Source organism: Labrus mixtus, chromosome 12 (assembly GCF_963584025.1).
Source record: "Labrus mixtus chromosome 12, fLabMix1.1, whole genome shotgun sequence".
NCBI lineage: Eukaryota > Metazoa > Chordata > Actinopteri > Labriformes > Labridae > Labrus > Labrus mixtus.
In genome coordinates, this window is record NC_083623.1 from 17,859,220 (window position 1) to 17,878,958 (window position 19,739).

Consider the following 19,739-nt stretch of genomic DNA (forward strand, 5'->3'; position numbering starts at 1 on the left):
TTAAAAAAAACTAGAGAAGAACAAAACCAATTTGCGCTCTTCATCTTTTTAGTTTTGTATAATTGTTTGCTTTTTTTAAAAAAAATTCTTTAAATAATAACATAACACAGATTAATGTAGTTCATTCAAGGACATACCATCTTCACTTAAAACTATATTTTGGTTTTAAATGGCCACAAAACATAGACAAAGTTCACTACTGGTTAGTAAAGTTAGTATTTCTATTTTGTTATAATTAATAACAGAAACTGCTGCTGCAGTAGGTAGGTGACAGATGAAGTGATTGCAGGGATAGTTAGGATTTTTTAGAGGTTGATTAAAAACAAAGTGGCTTGCTGATAGCAAAGTAAATTATGTAAACATTACGTACATGCACAATTTCATTGTTTTTTGGATCATTTTTCCCCCCTGAAAATGAATAGCTAAATTAAAGGGCACAAATGGCCCCGGCCTACGGCAATGTTTAACCTAGCTTCAGAGCCATCATCTGACCAGTTTCTCAATAAAGGGGCTCGACTGACCAGCATGCGGCTAATACACTTACTACTTCATACAACCCCACTTTGAACCTTCACATTAAGGAAACACTAACACTCCATAAACACATACAGGACACATTCAGCAAAGAGATGAGGTGAACTGCTTTTTCTATAGGGGGCGCCAAAATAAGAGAATAGAAAATGAAAATTTGTCACAGAATCTTTAATAAAAAAAGTTGCTAATTAAAGTAACAAAATAAACAGCTCATGATTAAAACACATTGTTGCTACCTCATTAAATAAAACAATAAAGTTCAGTGTGTTTGCAGTAAACTCTTTAATTTCTAGTACCACTGTACCACAGTAACCACAAATTATGTGAAATGATAAAGAAAAAGGGAATAAGTCTTTGTATTCATGTTGCTATAATGCTAGTAAACCAGAAGCTTTAAAAGAACAAGAATAGTTTCCATGACTTCAGTATTTTGTGCAAAACTGCATTTAAATTGCATTTGATAATATCTGCTGATAAACATTATCTTAAGGCTTCTTTGATTTGGCTAGTTTAAAGTTTACTTGTAAACCTATTTTGAAAAGAACTTTGGGCCCTTCTGCACGGTCTCCCCTTTAAACATCGTCCTCCTCTTCAGTTCAAACCCATAACACTCGCCCTCGTCCTCTTCATCAAACTCTCCTCATCTCCCCTCACATATTTGATGATTCAGGAGAGGAAGGAGAAATCTCCTGGAGAGGAAGTGGAATTTTCCAGCTGTGTGGTAGCGAGCAGAAGTGCTGAGTTAGCAAACCTTCCTGATGTGACAGCAGCAGCACGCAACCGGAGCAGAGCTGCTGAGCAACACGGCCCTGCTACCACTAGAGAGAGAGCTCAGTGAAATTAATTTGCATCTGCTGACACAAAAAAAAACACACACACACACACACACACACACACACACACACACACACACACACACACACACACACACACACACACACACACACACACACACACACACACACACACACACACACACACACACACACACACACACACACAGGAAATCCACTCGCATAAGCACACAATCTCCCAGCACAATCACAGACGTAATCCTTTGTGCAGGAGGTACAGTTTAGCAGACATTAGATCAGACAGAGCTGTAACTCCCATCATATTTGTTCGCTTAAGCCCTGGCATTTGGCTGAACCAATGGGCAGAGCTGGAAAAGGTTTAAAAACAGCAACAAAGACGTTGTTGTGCCTGAGTCCGTCTCAGGAGTCGTGGCCACGGTGGAAGAAATGCTGGATGCTTAGTAAGCAACGGAAATTGCTTCAAGCATCATTCTGACCTGTACTCATCCATTTATTTTGGATTATTCCATTTCCCTCAATGATGCAGGAAAAAGCAATATGTTGTGTTGTATATGTATTTTAAGCTCACTGTTTTTATCTGACTGTTATCCCCAGGAGTCATATGAGGGAGGCCGAGGGTATTAAGAGGAGTGGGATGAAAGAGAAAAGGAATAAAGCTCAAAGAGGTCGGCTGTTATTTCAGTTGCCAGGGTTCATGTTTTCTCTCTTTGTGTGGCAGGTTGTCAGACACATGGGGCTGCACTTATGACCATAATCCTATCCAATATTTTAATTTTTGACTGAGTTCACTCAGAGTTCATCTGCTGGTGTGGATATTATTTAGTACTTTTCCGGAAAAATGCCAAAATAAAAGTCGAGCAGACTTACCAGTAAACATTTAGGAAGCAGTGGGCTAATGTCTCATCACTGTTAGGAAGACTTAAATATAGCTGAAAAACCTTTTATTTAAAAAAAAAAAATGCATGTATATTCAGTGAAGAAGCTCTAAAAACCCCCACTGTATACAGCAAACAAAACTAGCAGGTTGTAGAAATGAACTGCCAATCAGTTATTTTATTCAGCTCTTGATGAAGAGAAACGCAGTCCTTAAAGGATTCATCAGGTGGTCATTGACCGATCATTGAATGTGAGCCTTGTGCTTTATCTGCTCAGTGTGTTCTTCAAGTTTTCCATGTTATTTCTGTATTCTAAAAAACAAGTAAAGCTCATTTACAAAAAACAAGTAAACACAGGCTTATTTTAACTCAGAACTACTTCAGATTTAAGGCCAAGTTTTGTTTTCAGCGCTTTGATTGACTGTCAGCAAGCCACTTTGTGTAGTACTTTGTATTGTTGTAGATGTATTTTAATGTATCCTCATATCGTGTTATGGGGTTTTATGTAACTGAATGTTGTACATTTTAATCTGTTGTTTACACAAAGGCCCAACTGGGGACACGAGTTGGAAATTAGCAATAGCTATATACTCTTTATGCAGCACATCAGTTTCATGCTTTGTATTGAAATTATGTTAAATTGCATTGTCCCTATTAAATAAATAAATTCAATACTTCTTTAACATTAACTAAATGACTTCATAGTTTCAGCTTCAGTAATGATTCTTTACCTGGCTCTCTGAACCTCCATCTCGTCTGAAGTTGGTCCGTTCTGGACATGACGCTGCACAGCTGGACCTGAAGATATCAATGAGGCAGGGAGAGAGAGAGAGGGAGAGAGAGAGAGAGAGAAAAAAAGACTTAGTTCCCAGAGGAGACAATTAACGAGCAAATGACAGAGAATTAAACTGCAGTTGATCATCATTCTCTTTCTTCTGTAATGACTAATGTGCAATAAAAATCATAATAATCCCTCACACGAGGTAAATTAACATAAATTAATTAATCCACTTGTTCAGTAAAAAGCAAGCAGGACTTCATAGCAAGTGTGTGTGTATGTGTGTGTGTGTGTGTGGCTCATTTTATTTTACATACTTTATGACAGACCTAAATCTAACCCTAAACCTAACCCTTTTGACCCTGGGGTGTACCCAGCAGAAACATCCTTGTGATTTAAATAACAGCGCCTGAAGAGAATGAAATAAAAAAAATAAAAAATCACACGCACATACAGTATGTCCGTCTGTAATTCAGGCTGCGTGCTCTACAGTTACACACAGTTCTCTACTTGGTGGTAACATTAGAAACACAAACACACAAACACAGACAGTCGAGTGCTTCTGTGAAATTAAACTACAGAGCAGTCGTGGGAGGTCTGGATTGTGTTTGAGCTGCTGGTGCAAACAGAGGGAATTCTGTTGTCTGCGGTGTTGGAATCCTTGACACACTGCTGCTTCACACACGTGCTTCTGGTGTCAAATATTCAAGTGATTTGACTTCATTTATTTTGTCCTCCTTTACAAAATGACACCATAAAAGTTTACAGAAGGATCACACCTCTTAGTTTTTTAAAACATATAAAGTGAGTTCTTTTTGAGGTTTGAGATCACACACCAATATCTTCCCTCTTACTTCTAATGTGTTTTGAACTACAAGGTCCTTAGGATGTAATCCATTTAACACCAGAAGTGATATCTGCAGATGGAGAGGCCGATAGGGAGTGTAATTAATTTAAGACATGATAAAATGAGGACAAGAGGATGATAAATCAGGGATTACAATCAAACAGGAGTGATTCATCGGCGTACAATGAGACTTTTCCTCATCACTGAACCCATCTGGGACAACATTTATCTTCATTGTTCCTCCTGAGAACAACTTCAGAAGGAAAGTAAAAAAAAAAAAAATGCTCACATTAAAAATTTTGCACTGGTGTCTTCTTAAATTTGAGACATGGGCGATCTTAAGTAAAAGGAGAAAGGGAGATTTCTTGCAGTGTAAGGGATTGTATTTGGTTGAATTAGAGCTGAGTTTATTTCAGTGTGACATAACAAAACAGAACATCCATAAGTCTTTCATTTGGGTTGTTTCCAAAAACCCTGTCTGCCTCGGTTTAATGGAAGATATCTCTTACATAACACTTTTACAGCTCTCCTCTCTCCACTGATCACATCTCTAATGGAAGTGACTCTCCTTCCAGCCGATGGCGCTAATGGCTGCCATTGATCAGGTAACAGAAACCCCAAAATAACAGAATGACAAAAGACCTGACTCATGCCTCCTATCAGATGGCCCCCATACTACAAGCCTATACACATGCTAAACAACTTTGTTTCTCCCAAGTACAAACCTAAACATACTGTACGGATTATTTCAGCAACTGAATAATACTTAAACTGCTATCCAAATTAAAAAACATTCTCATAACAATGTTTTTACATATTTCTCACCATCTAATAATGAGACTTTTGTCTTCCATTAAACACCCTCTAATGTTCAGAGATCATGAAAGCAACCATCTTTCTACACCAGTAGCTCATATCTGTCAAACGATCAGGTCTTAATGGTAACATCTCCTTTCTCAGATTATACAGGTCTGAAAAATAAAGTGATATTTAATACATATTGTAAGAAGAGTGACATTTTCCTCCACAAAGAATATTATTAACCCGGATGAAGGCAACTCTTCCTGACCCATCAATAAGTCACACACTTGGAGGAATGAACACCACAACCTTTAAACACACACACACACTTGAAATACTAAATGCCATGCAGAAGTGGAGTCACACACTCAGAGTTTTTGTACATACACGACATGCTGAAGAAGAGGAAGCGGCTGTAGCAGACACAGAGACACTGACAGACCCACTCCCCGCTCACCATCTCTCCCCTTCAGCTGCTGGTCTTCCCCGTCCTCCATCACCTCCCTCTCTGCCTCTGTCTCTCCTCACCTGCCTCTCTCTCTCTCTCTCTCTCTCTCTCCTCCTCCCCCCCTCCTCCTCCACCCAGCACCAGTATCATCTGTCATCTTCTTGTAACCCACACCTCCAGGCAGCAGCCGTGCAGCGAGCATCTCTGGTTAATGTTTCAAAAGGTCGGGTTTGTCTGTAGGCTGGGTGGCATTATGCCAGTCACACACACGTGCAAATATAAGAGTGAGCTGACACACGAGCATCTCTGCTTTCAGATAGAGCCTCGTACGAAGAGATGGTCCAGTGAGAAATGACAGGTGTATTATAATATCTAATGAAAAGTCAGTATTGGTCACTTGCAGCCAATTGTTCACCAGTTTCAGCTAAACCGCACACAGACACATTAAAGAGTCTTAATATTTATATACTTTAATCTTTATGTTAAATACTTATTCTAAGTTTATAAAATTGACTTTTAACAAACATTTTCAAGCTGATATGAAGGGTCATGTGTACCAACAAAAATTGATATTTAAGGGTATTTCCTTAATAACAGAGAAAACTTATCTGCTGAGGATAATTGTGCGATATTACATATGGCTTTGACACAGTTTCATAATGAACCTTGTGGTCAAATATACGTTAAATGTGTTTTTACCTCTTTTATCTTGATGAACCATGCACATAAGAACAAAAGCAAACAGTCCCTTTTCCCACCCCAAATCCTCTAAAAGTAGCATTAACAGGTACAAACTCAAACTGTCTTTAAAAGACTCAGTCATGTCGTCTCATTTGATATTTAGCATTGTTTTTGACACTGTTTAATTGGATGGTATTTTGTACCCAGTAATGTTACAGTATCCTGTCTGTTGTCTTGATGAGTTTTTTTCCGCACTGTGTCGTGTCTATTTGTTGTTTATTTTTAAGTATTTCAAAATCCCTTATGGGTAGGGGCATTGTAATTAAGCTCAGGCTAAGTGCTGTTGTGTGTGGCATTGTTTGGCCTTCTGCATACTTGCACCTTTACAAATAAACACAAAATAAATAAATAATCAGCCAATAACACATTTGAATGGCAGTCTATGAACTAAATCTATACATGAAAGAAAAGCAAGAGAACAATGCTAAAGTAGACCAATGTTTACCGTAAATGAAACAACTTAACCTTAATAAAAAAAAACACAAATCGTCTACATTTTGATATGTAATGATGTAAAGAGAAAAGAGAACGCAGATGTTCCTTTTTGTGAAGCTGTAACCTCTGCACTCATTTTTTATGTAGTTTTTAAATGAAAGACTCAGACTATCATTCAATTTGGAACTTTTGATTTTTTTTCTTTAACCACCCACCATAAGATATTTTTTCAGCTCATTTTATTGTCTTATCTTTGAGTATACCCATGTCTGAAAATAGGATGTGACTCATACCAAACACTTATGTTGTTTCTTTTACACATGAATTCTGCCACAAGCTACAGTATTTACGCTCTACTCCAACTGGGTACAAAAGGTCAGGTTGTGACCTTCTTACCACTAGAGGGGGCAGACACGCTGCTGAGATTGAATTGGAAGTCATACATCCTCTTGATATTTGCTTTCTAAAGATATGGATGTTTTATAAATCACCATGACAACAATCTGTTCATTTGTCAGCTTTTGCAAGAAATCAGAAACACGCACTGAAATACATGTATTAATTGTTTCTTTCTCTCTCATTTCAAACACACCTACACACACTGACATTAAAGCAGCTATTCATAGGGTTTCTTCATTGTGAGTGTGATATTCTTGGTGCCCCTCAACACACAGATTGTATTATGCAGCAGGAGTCACTGCTGTATTGTATTGAGCTGGTGTCATTATAGCGTTGTTTTATCAGGCTATCTATCTTTCGGTGTGTGTTTCCTTCTCTGTGTATTTGTGCACTTGTGTTTGGCTGATGTCACTCAAGCCTCTTTGTTCTCTGTCCCGTGTTATTAGGCAGATGAAAAGATCAGCTCTCTAGCACGGGACCCGAGGGAGAACTTCTCAATGACTCACCCTAATTAAGAGGCTGGAAGGGACTGCAGAGGGAGACACTCTGCTGCTGCTGCTGCTGCTGCTAGAGTAATGATGGAAGCTGTGATATTCTCTGACGCTCATTCAAGCCCTTTCAGTCACCCACATTAGATTTATTTACATTTAATATTAGTGAGAAGTATTTAAAGGCACTCTTTCATTCACAGGTGACATTGTGACATAAAGGTAATACTCATCCCATTAATAGAGGTGTCAGCGTACAAAATGAGACACAGCCATTTATTGGTTGTTATTTACAACTATATAGGTCAGAATGAGCTGTCAGTAGTATATAAAGTAGATGATTTAGATTTGATAGACTGCAGTGCATCCTTTATCACTTTTTATATGTGGTACTGAGAGGTTTGCTGCTCCACTCCAGCTCAGCGATTGTTTTGATTTATCATCTGCTGAGGATGCTGTGTCGTTGCTTATTGTACATTTATTTTTCTAAATCAGCAAGTTTTCCAACTTTCTCTTTTTCTAACAGAGGCTGTTACACAACCACAACTACTGCAGCTAATGCTACTTTGACTACACTACACTTTTGGTCTCTTAACTCATAGGATGGCAAATATTTGACTGAGTAAAACTAGAGGCAGACTGAGATCTATACATTTGACACCTGTGCTTTACTGTGTACCATGGGAAATGTAGTTTGTGATTATAGTTTTTTTTAAATTATGAATTGTTCTCCTTTCTGCAGGATTGTACTCCAAGCTGTTTACATTGATATAGGTATCTCTGACACTGATCAGTTCCTGTGTGTGTGTGTTTCAGTGCCAAAAGCATAAACTAAGAACTCGTCTTACATGGAGCAGGAAGCCAGGAAACTGTTCATTTCAGTGTGAGACAAGATGCTTGACATTTCAGCAGCAGACTGATTCTCTGTCAGTCCATCAGAGACCTCATGCCGCACTCTGAAGGTACTTTTACATTATTTATACATATCATATTCATATTTAGCTGGATTTAGAAACCACTGCATCCTCAGTTCGAGTGAGTGATTAAGTTAAAAAAAGTAATTGAAAAGTTGACTCTACCTTTTCAAAGTTTGTTCAAATCAAAATGAACCTGTTCCTAAATGTTTGTGTGATACACTGAACTGACCTCCATCCTGAGCACTGAGCACATTGAGTGCAAACAGCATGGCGTTAGAGAAGGTAGTCGCCTCCTCCTTGCTGGCGAAGTTGAGGCCATAGACCTGCCGGGCGTCCCTCCACTGGTGGAAAGTGGGCGTGGCCTGGTTGTACTTAAGGCCCTTCACTATGGAGTAGTTTATAACCACCTGTCAGAGAGGCGAAGAGACGGAGCTGTAGTTATTAAACACAAGAAAAACAGCACACAGATTTATCCCTGTGGAGCATTTCTTTTAAACACTCATTCTTCTTTATCTGAGGGATGATGAATGTCTACAGATTTCAGGCTGGGGAAATAAATACAACATCATCTCTGTTATGAAAACTCAGTTTGGTTACTGGGAGAAAAACACGTTGAAATACCAGAGAATTGATTCCTCTGTTTTCAAAGGATTAAATGAGTTTTGTAACTGTTAGAGCCGGTTTGAATGAACAGCACAGTTTTTGAAAAGCCTTCAGATTTGTCCCCTGCTAATGTGCTATACATCATTAGCTATAATCTTAAACAAAAAAGCGATGAAAAATATAATGTTATTCATTCCTTATAAACTTAAAAATAAATGTGTCTGTCAGAGGAAAAGTGAAATATCTATATTATGCAGATAAACGTTACTTTCTTAACTTTTAATGAATTAACCTTTTTATTTTTTTACATTCGTTTATATTTAGTTTCACGTTTCTTCTAAGATCTTTATTGTACTCAAACAAATATTTGAATAAAAACATCTTTTACAATAGACGTGTGCATGCATTTTTGATTTGGCTTTGGTCATTGAAGGATATGATCAGCATTTTGAATTTCATTCTACTCAAGCTTTTTTTCAGCTCACAAGTTTTGAACGATATTCGCTTTTAAAATGAGTTCAGTTCTGTGTGAGTAAAAAGTCATCTTAAGTCAAATCACTGTTTCAAACAACAATGCATTACACGGCTTAGGCAGAAAGAGATTGACAACAAGTAGTCATTAAACAAAGACTTGATTTAATTTCACTATTATGGTTTCTAATTGTAAAGGCAGAGACCACTTTATTGGAAGTTGTTTTCCCTTTTATTTTCATGAATTGCTCTTCTAGTTTCAAATCTGTTTTTATAGCTTTTACAGGTTTTTAGCTTTATATTATAAAGTATCTTATCAACATATGAACATACATTTAAGAGTATTGAGCACTAATGACACTCTGTCTTTAGAGACAATGACCGAGGAATCTCTAATGAAATCCTAGTTTTCTTAAACACAAACACACACTAAAAACAAACACAAAGAAGGTGTCCTCAGTTCTTATGAGCACCTGTTTCTGTTTCAAACCACATTAGTTTCTTCTGTTAAACTCTGCTGTAGGGATTATGTCTTGCAAGTTACTTAAAAGAAAACTCACAATCATAACCCATAAAAGCCAGAAATGTCTGTATGCTGCAATCCTCCCACAGCACAATGAAATATCTCTCTGTTGCGACTAAACCGCAGAAATTCACTGTTTTCTACACAGCAGCATGTCTTCATCTCTACTCCCTTACCTGCTGGTCCTGCAGTTTGACGCCCACCACTCTGAAGGTGTTGTTGGCAGTGTTGTGGTAGATGTTGATACGGCTGAATCCCTGCTGTCCAGGCTTGATGGGCACCCACTTCTTACTGGTGTCATCGTAGACCATGACAGAGGCCCGTGCCTGGCAGATACTCTGCTCACTGTGGGAGAAAGAGAAGCAAAGAGACGAGGGAGGCAGTCAGTTAAATTCAAACTGTGTAGAAATGATCAATTCAATAATGAGTCATTGTGCAGTCAAGAAACATTTGATTTAAGGAAATGTCCAAACGTGGTATTCATACACTGTGTGATATAACCAATGACTTACTAATTCTAAGTCAGTTTGCAGTCTCCCTTAAACTGTTCAAGTGTGCAGCAACCCTGTTGTGCAGTAAATAAATGTTTTCTGTCATTAGGCTCAAACTTTCATTTCACAGCACAGACTGATGTGTGTTTGAGTTGTTGCATTGTTTGCTGTAATTATCTCCCTTACTTCCTCAGACAGTCCACTCATCCTGTGTTACACTAATAGTCTGATCCAAATGTAATCAAGCACTTGTCCAGCATCTGTTGATGTTCTTAATGAGAAGCAATCGTAGCTGTTGAGGAAATTACTAAGAACTCGACTTCCAGAAAGAAAGATTCAGGAGACTCATGTGGCTTAAGTTGAAGAAAGTTTATACATACAAGAATACTCCTGAGGAGAGATGGAGTAGCAGAAAACATCTAATGCTGTGTCCCTACAATGCCAATTCTGCCAAACTCTTCCACAGGCTTTGCATATATAGAACAATGTATAGGTTCTTATAATTGTGTTGGGTCTGTTAATAACGAACGACTACCATACATTAAGTAATCAGCTCAGTGTGCACACAGATCTTATTGCTCTAAAGTCCTGTGACTACAGAGTCTTACATCCCGCCGGACACAGATTCACCTCCTGGTCTTATCGAAATTAATTCTCATATTAATCCACCCCGGGACATCTCCCCTAGAATATAGGTTCACAGTTTGGTCTTATCTGTGTCAAGTCACAGCTCAAAAGCTGGCTCAGACCTCCGAGACACCCCCGCAGGATGCCCGGCAGCCCAACTCTCACCAATTTGCAAATGTAAGAAATGTATTCAATTTCTATTATATGCAAATATACTTATAATAATACCGGTACCTATAATTCAACAGCATGTAGTCAAGCTTTTTAATCATTTCAGCCGAATTACAGTTTCTTTTGATATCGTCAAACTCAGACATGGTAATGGCAAAGAATACAAATTATTTGCACTTACTTCCAAGTTCCGTAACGGCAGTTTGTTGAGGAAATTACTAAGAACTTGACTTCACACTCAAAATGATTCAAGAGACTCATATGGCTTCAGTTGAACAAAGTATATACAAACAAGAATACTCCGGAGCAGAGATGGAGTAGCAGAACATGTCTGATGCTGTGTCCCTGCTATGCCAATTCTGCCAAACTCTTCCTGAGCTTTGCTATATATCAAAAAGACGTTATTGACGTCAGGGTCACACTGAACCACCTAAACTAGTCTGTGATGTCTAGGACAATTTGGAACAGACAATAAGTCTACCAAACATCCTTGCAGATATGAGGGAAGACCCTTGACACACTAAGCTGTCCTTGGTCATCTAGTCACAGCTGAACTCTGTCAGGTCTGACTGACATCAGAGAACAGTGAATAAACATAATGATGTCTGTACATTTAAATCTAAATAGTTACAAAAATTCCACCCCAGTAGCGTGTGTGTGTGTGTGTGTGTGTGTGTGTGTGTGAGAGTGTGTTTCCTCCAGTGTCGTCTGCTTAACCTTACATCTGACTGCGTTTATCAGTAGCTGTAGCTTCTGCTTTTCCACACTTTCACTCACTGCTACACAAAAACCTCATGACTTCATTACAGATCAGTATGACAGCATTGCTCAATGATTTTTCTTGTGCTATAGAGTGAAGGAGAAATGACACGATCAAGGTGGATGTATATGATAAAAATTAGGAGAAAAAAACATAGAGGAGGAACAGAGTAACAATTTGAATTGCAAATGAGATTAACAAGAAGAGTCCCATCTGTGTCATTGCTTCTTTGCCAGGCTAAAATTAGTGGATCAACCCTGAGGCTGAGTGAAAAAGCTGCGTCAGAAGAGAGAGAGGAGAGAAAAAAAGGGGAAGGGGAAAGTCTTGGCTTGAAGACTTTAGTTTTGATGCAGCATAAAGAAGATGTACACCCACTCTAATGTTTGAATGCAGCGTAAAGAGCAATACGTGTTCACAATAGCTTTGCTCAGCATTTTGACTGAAAGTAGGCTAGCAGTAAACCGCTATCCGGTTCTGTCCAATATCCCACCAACCCATAAAAAAGGCCACAAGTACTTTAAATTAACAAGCTAACGAATGTTGTATTCATAAAGAAATCATTCCAGCACATAAACCCCTGGAAAAACACAATTAGACATTTTTAGCCAAGCTAGCTCTATGGCTTGTTTGTATCTGCAGTCTACACAAATAGCTTAGCTTAGCAAGTACAGTGAAAGCAGCAATAAACAATTTGCCTGTTTCAGTCCAATGTCTTCACCCTAAAAATATTATTACTTCTAAGACTATCTGGCAGATGTTAATTTCTTAAATAATTAATTTCATCACATACAACTCCTGTAAAAAACAAAAATATATGTTTTAGCCAAGTTAGCAGAATGTTAAGTTGTGAAGCTAGAACCTAGACTTATAGCCGAAAGTATTACCCTCCCTGAACTGAATAACCGCTCCAGGACCCCTCTCACTCCCTCCACTCCTCTTTCCAGTTACTGCCAACAGGCAGACGCTACAAAGTCCTTCTGGCCCAGAAAACCATCTACAAAAAAATCCTTCATTCCCCTTTGCAAAAACTGAATCAAATAAAACACTTTGTAACAGCTAACGGTCACCTTTTTAATGTCTGAACTTTGTGTGGTCTTTAAATGTGTTTTTTTTTTATGTAGGCCTAAGTTGTGTTTATTGTTTGAGCCCTGTCAAAGGATCATTTCTGTCAGTGTTGGGACAGCCACTAAAGATTTTATAATCTAATCAATAAAATCAGCAGTAAACATTCTGCTTTTGTCTGATATCTGAAACTTCTGAACAATTAAAAAAAGGTTCATCAAGAAAAATTTACAAAACCCTCTTAAACAGTCAAATGATTTTAGCATTATTTCCCAAATGTTAGTCGGCTATACTTTGCTACACTTAGATGGTGACCATGGTAAAAACAACTGCTGACCATTAGCCCTTTACATCATCAACTTCAGCATGGTAGCATGATAACATTTACCTGAAAGCATGGCCCTTCCTCAGTGCAATTTCACAGACCTGCATGGCTTTGGACTCTTTTCCCATTCCTATTTGTGTAGCTTCGACAGGCTGAATAAAGACATAACAAAGGACTAACTAGTGACCTTCAGAGTTTAACCGGTTTACTGCTAATTGCCTCTAGGCTAAACCTTAAAATGAGAGTTTTATCAAGCTTTTCATCAAATCCCTGCAAATAACCAGATGACCAATGATCAAAGATATTGAACTCAACCTTCATTAGTGAAACATTATGACTGGTAGTTAGTGATTTAATTTAAATTCTGGGATACAAATGACTAAACAATGACGAGCATTCCTTGCTGAAAACTACAGGATGAGGAGTGCTTAGCTTACTTCAAGCCTTTTTTGACTTAGGCATACACTGAATAATGAAAAACAAAATCATACTTTTTGAATATAAGTATTCATTAGACACTGCACCAGGCTAATACTAGACTTATACTAGAAATGACACCAGCACCTTGTCCCGTTTACCATATAACAAACTGAAAGCAGAGCAGCAGGAACAAGCTAAAACTCGAAGGACCAGAAATCATTCATATTAAACGCCACACAATAACCAAATGAATATATTTTAAGCTTTCTCCCAGGCTGAGTGTTACTCTCTGCACAAACGTTAGTGGTTTAAATGTGCACACTCTAAAATCCGCCCGAGCAGCAGCAGGGCAATGAATTGTTTAATTTATTGTCTTTAACGTGTCGTCTGTGTTAATTTTTCAAAAGGAGTTCTTGGCAACTAGCTGAAAATGGCAACAAAGGCCCAGAAGCATGAATAAATGAGGTTCTCGAGCTAAAAGAGACACAAGCTGGAAGAAAAAACGAAGGCGACAGGGAGATGGAGAGAGAGAGAAGGAGCTGAGGCAGTTTTTCTGACTGACATTTATGGGACACACATACACAAACACACACTCAAACATGCACATGCACTCAAACTCAGAAGCGTAGTGCAGATCACTCCACGTCACACCAACTGAAAAATTAACAATCGCTCTGCAGGACATGAATAAATCAGCTCCTTGAAGTTACCTTGACAGCACACAAGCTTGAACTCATGAACACACATATAAGTGCGAACACATGGTCACACACCCTGAATGCCATCCTCTTTGGTCTGTTCATGTCAAGTCAGGGCTTCAGTAGATTCGAGCTGACAGGGACAGATGGATAAATCTCAGAGAGCTGCTCAGGAATCTTCTCCTGCAGTCACTTCCACAAAAATGTCTAATCACAGAGCAGGAAGATGATAAAAAATTGTGTTAAAGGTGCTAAATCATTATTAAAGCCCTATCTTCACTTCAAAAGAAGCATTTTGGATGATGATGCACATTTTTGCTATACTCTTGTACCATTTTTAATCCAGCTTTATTCATCCCTGAATGACTTTAATCCTGACAACCTTGGCAATGGAAACATAGATGATATACTCCTATACGTTCTCCCTTAGAAAAATCAATAATTTACCACATTTTCTAGATGATATTTTACATCAAAGTCATAAAAGCATTGGACGTATAGAAACAGTGACGTCATCACCCATTGGTTTGTGCTCCCCACTTTCAGAGCCTTGAGTTCAGGTTCATATCTGTAGCCATATTATATTTGCATCACCCCTTCTTAGTCTTTAGAAAGTCTGCAGGATTAAGGCACTTATGTATTGACTTCACTTTTGAAACCAAGAGGCCACATCCATATCCAGTTCAACAAAAGTTAAACATATCTGCCCAAAAATAGTGCTTTATTATTTTCCATTTACAACAACCAAAAATCTATTGAAAAAAGTTTAACAGTTTGATTTTTCAAGTCTGTGCAGCCTTGTTTACTGCCGACGATAATTAAAGGAAAATAGTTTAGATATTTTTCTAATTCCTGCATAATAACTAGATACTTATCTTGAAATCTTCAGAAAAGCTTCATATTTGGTAACTTGTGCACTTACAGAGAAATCACTAGGTCAATAAAGTCTGGAAAATAAACATTTTTCCATAAACTTTCAAATTGATGCAGACCAGAGAATTACTTAAATAAATGCAACTCAGTCTTGATCAATGCACTATATGGGGAAAAAAATGCACTGAAGGCAACTGCGTGCAGGAGAAACACATGTTTGGTTGTGTTTGAATCAAAGCTTGCGCCGCTGTTACTGCTGACACGGTGATGTATTACAACCAGACGTGAAAAGATTTTAGTCTCAAACTTTTGAACTCAGCTCAGCACTTTGAACAAGTATCCCAGAGTGCCCAGAGATTTGTATCTTAAATTACTTTATCGCAAAATAATGTTACTATCATCACAACTATGTTTTTGCATTGGGCTTCTAAACATCAAACCTGTTAAGCTAATGGGTCCACGTGTCTGTCTAAGGTCAGAATAATGAGGGTCTGAGATGATAAACACATGAATTATTCATCCACACTGCTGATGGCTGCTCAGTTGAGAAGAATAATTATTGCACAAATGCATCCATTCTTTTTTCATCATCCGCCTTCAAACACACACGCACGCACGCACGCACGCACACACGCACACACACACGCACACACACACACACACACACACACACACACACACTACTACACTACCTTTTAGCTGTTCTTATGTATGTCTAAAGTCATTGTAAGGTTAATGGGATGCCTGTTTTGACCAAAATCCTTACACTATTACCAGATGGTCGTGTTTCTCCTTACACACTAAAATAAATTATACATCCAGTTACGTTTCCCTAAAGTCTGCAGTAAAGTTATTAAAAGAAAAAAATACTGCTCACACCTGGACCAGTCACGCTGTTGTTTCACTAACCAGCAATGTCAAATCGTCAAAGTGTTTCGTTCCCCTCTCTATTTCTGCAGCCAAATATCCGGTCTGCCTGCACTAGATTTACTCTGCAAGCATCACTCCTCTGATCCAGTTTGAGCAGCACATCCGAGAGCCGTCACAGGAGAGGGATATGCTTCTAAATCACAGAGGAAACCCAGGTAGGAACCATGCAGGGGAGAGAGAATTAGGGTCGAAAAACACACACATAAGAAAAAAAACCCTGCAGCATGGAGCATAATTAGCACTTTGATCTGCTCTCCAACTGATGAGCAGCCAATGAGGGAGGTGGAATTTTAATTCAGCATAATAAATGCTTTGTAATGGTGATGTGCAGTGAAAGATAGGTGGAAATTCTCACATTTCTGCGTAATTTGGTGCTGTTATGTGAAATGATTTTCCGTTGGGAAAAATAAAGTGCTTGTCTGGCTAAACATTTAATCAAATGTTTGACTTTTTGTGCAGTTTTCATTCATTTTCCGCATCATTTTGTGAATGAACAAGAGCCAGAAAGCCAGACTGAAATTCTTCAAATCACTAAAGATCCTTGTTGTGTGATTGTAACATTATGTAGAACAGTCTTTTACTGTCACGCTTTCCCCTCATGAGTGTTTGTGCTTGTCTCTATGCACAAACTCCTGTCACAGAGTGTGTGGAGCTGTGAGTGTTTGCACGTGTCAGTCCGAGTCTGTCTCTTACACTAATCTGTGCTGTCAGAGGGCCGTGTGTCCTCGCAGCAGCCACCCTGCAGACATCACTACATCAAAGCTATTGTGCTGCTCCACTTTCTGCGGCCTCCGAGCTCAAGGCAGCGCTGCGTAAACAACAAAGATCTGCTCGAAATAGAAACGCCGACACACGAGTCGCTGCATGCAAATTTGCGTGAACACTCACAGTACATACAGTTTCATATTCACTCTGCTTCAGGTGAACGACAACTGCAAAGACAAGTGAAGCTATAAAATTCAAGCTCACGGTCAGTTTGACAAAGTTTGATGTTGGCGTGGAGGAATCATTTTAAAGAAGGCAACATGATTAAACTTCTGCTAAATCAGACAGTTGCTGCATCTTGAGAATGAATCTTTTGCCAGACAGTACGATGGGAAAAACAGACCAAGGTAAATCATGAAACCCTTAAATACCCAACAGAGGAAAAAACATGGGGTACTGAATGTAGAACTTAAAACTCATCTTCAGATGTCCTCAGTTTTCATTACAACCTCCGAGAGGAGTTATGAAAGTATTTAAGAAAAGACGTGAAAATAGCTGACAATTTGATGCCATTTCTTAAATTGATGTCCAAGTTGCTGCTTCAAGATGGCACATGTCAACATGTCAACATGCTTACCCTTTTCACAATAGTCACAAACAAGCCAAATCTTTACAACCCTTTGAAAGTAAGTGGTAAAAAGGTTAAAAAAAAAAAACCAAAACATTTACTGGTTATTCTTACAGTTGATGCAGTTTTGAAAAATCCATCTCTGGGTCTATTTGCGGTTCAAAGATCAATATGTGTGATCAATTTGAGGCAGCTCGTTCATATTTTGACAAAAATGTGTTAACAGGAAGTTCTTGGTTGTAAAACGAAAACTAATACAATTTGATTTTAAGAACCAAACAAAGCTTTAGTCTGAGGTAGATTAAATCTAATCATGTAATTCAGGTATGTAAATGACTTAACCAACCAGCTCACAGGACAGAATACAACACCTCTGATCTTGGTGTCTGATGTTAATGATAATTGACAGTATGTTAGCTTTTTAAAACCGCAGTATGTGTGAGAAATTGAGACACCTGCATGGTCTAATTGACTGCACAATGTCAAATGAAAAGAAGACTAACATGATTGTTTGGTGGTCAAACCCCAGTATTGCTTTTTTCTGAAATCTATTGTGTTTATTTCATTGTGATCTCTATAAGTACTTTATATCTAAGTTGGCAAAAACAGCATATGCTATCCAAAAGATGGTGTTTCCTCTCAGCAAGTTGTGACCTTGAGACCAGACAAGCAGCGCCTTTAATTTAAGAATTGAGCTCTAACTCTCCAGGGTTACATCACAGTGATCTGCTCTGCTGGCTTAGCAGATGATAAGGAGAGAAGTGGAGGAGTTACTCCACTTCTCTCCTGTCACATTCATCTGTTTTAAGGACATGTTAGTACATCCAGTCACTATATGTGAATACAAAAGACAGAAAATAAATTATGGATGAAACAGCATTCAGCCCAGTGGTATAAAAATCTAAAATTTCCCAAACTGTTGCCTTTTCTGACTGTCCTCTGAAACTATGCACCATTAAGTAGCATGTTTTTGAATTTGTGGTTTAATAAAAGAAGAGGCCAGTGTATCACAATGTCTCTTTGTGTCGCAAATGCAGCTGCTTACAGGGAACGGCCAAATCCAGAGAGTTAGCTGGCAGAACAGTTGTCACCACAAATTGTTTGTCTTTTTGTCTAACTCTTTACAAAATGTTCTCTGTATTCTGGGATGGGGCAGAAAAAGATGAAAAATCCTCTGCCTGCAGAGCAGCAAGACAAGGGTGCACAATGAGACTTCTTGTAAGTGTGTTTCTGCCGTGTGAGCATCATCTGCATGAAACATCAAAGCTGCATAAAGCAGGAAGAAGAACAGCTGACAGCTTAAACATTTATGAGCGTGCCAGGGCAGAGCTACATTAGCAATGAGCCTGCGCCCAAGCTAAACTTCAGCTCTCACACAAAAAATGTGCTAAAACTGGCACTGCAATCCAACCACAGGGACCAGTTGGCATATTGAGGAGCCACTTTGGTTCAATGATGTTAATCTTGTGCTCTCATCTGAGTCACTAAACAAACATTCATCAATACGGAGGGGAAGAAGAAGCAGAATCTGTGACAAAGACAGTTTGTCCCAGTTGTTTCTGCTGCAGAGTTTGTGAAACAGGAGCTTGCAGTTTTGGATGTCAGCCATGTTTATTCCACAAAACAAGTTAATCAGCCTGTTTTTTTCTGTTACTTAAAAGTTGTAGGCTACATGTTTTCTATAGCTACTAAAGATTTTTAAGACCATTAGGTTTGAAGCTATGTAGAAAGCTAAACATAACCTAAACCTCAAATATATTTAACTTGTTTAAATGTGACCTAAGCTTAAATTAGCTAACTGAAACCCTGCTGACTTGCTCCACCTCAACAACTCTTCATCAAATAAAATTATGTAGGCTTATACACCCAAATGCCAAGTTTGGTAAATGGTGCAGTTAAGAGAAAAAAGAGTCTCCCTGACAGGCTTGCTAATGAGTTGTGACTCACTTGTAGTAACTTCCTTCAAAAGCATGTTAATGGGTAGCTAGCTCGCCACAGAACTATTTCTAAGGATTAATTAACATCACATCAGAGGAAGTGATGTTCTCTAGGCTATATCTGCTGTGTTTCGTTTGTATGCACAAGCCCACAGGCCGAGTACAACATCTTGACCTTGAATGTTTTTATGTATTTTTTTAAAATAAAACATAGAAGTGGCATGATTTTAGAAATAAAGTATTTAAAAAAGTCTCCATCAACAGATAATGTTTTGCTCCACCAACTCAAAGTTACACAGCTTGACTGAAACAGACCCATTACCCTTTTTCCCCTATCCCATTTTCCTTTTGTAACATAACAATGAGTAAGATCTTTTACCTGCTCTTTTGTAAAGTGTATCAGGATAACAGTTGTTATAAATTAACGCTATACAAAT

At 38.4% G+C, this 19,739-nt stretch overlaps 1 protein-coding gene across 4 annotated transcripts in view; it reads right to left on the reverse strand.

Moving 5' to 3' along the window:
* Positions 1-19,739, reverse strand: part of evlb (Enah/Vasp-like b) — a 49,590-nt gene that overhangs the window by 5,793 nt on the left and 24,058 nt on the right. For all 4 annotated transcript variants that reach the window (XM_061052431.1, XM_061052432.1, XM_061052429.1 and 1 more), the window contains exons 2-4: positions 9,852-10,020; positions 8,308-8,485; positions 2,956-3,022 (exon numbers count right to left, since the gene is read on the reverse strand). In XM_061052431.1, the coding sequence (XP_060908414.1) occupies positions 2,956-3,022; positions 8,308-8,485; positions 9,852-10,020 (414 nt within the window). The remainder of the gene's footprint in view (positions 1-2,955; positions 3,023-8,307; positions 8,486-9,851; positions 10,021-19,739) is intronic.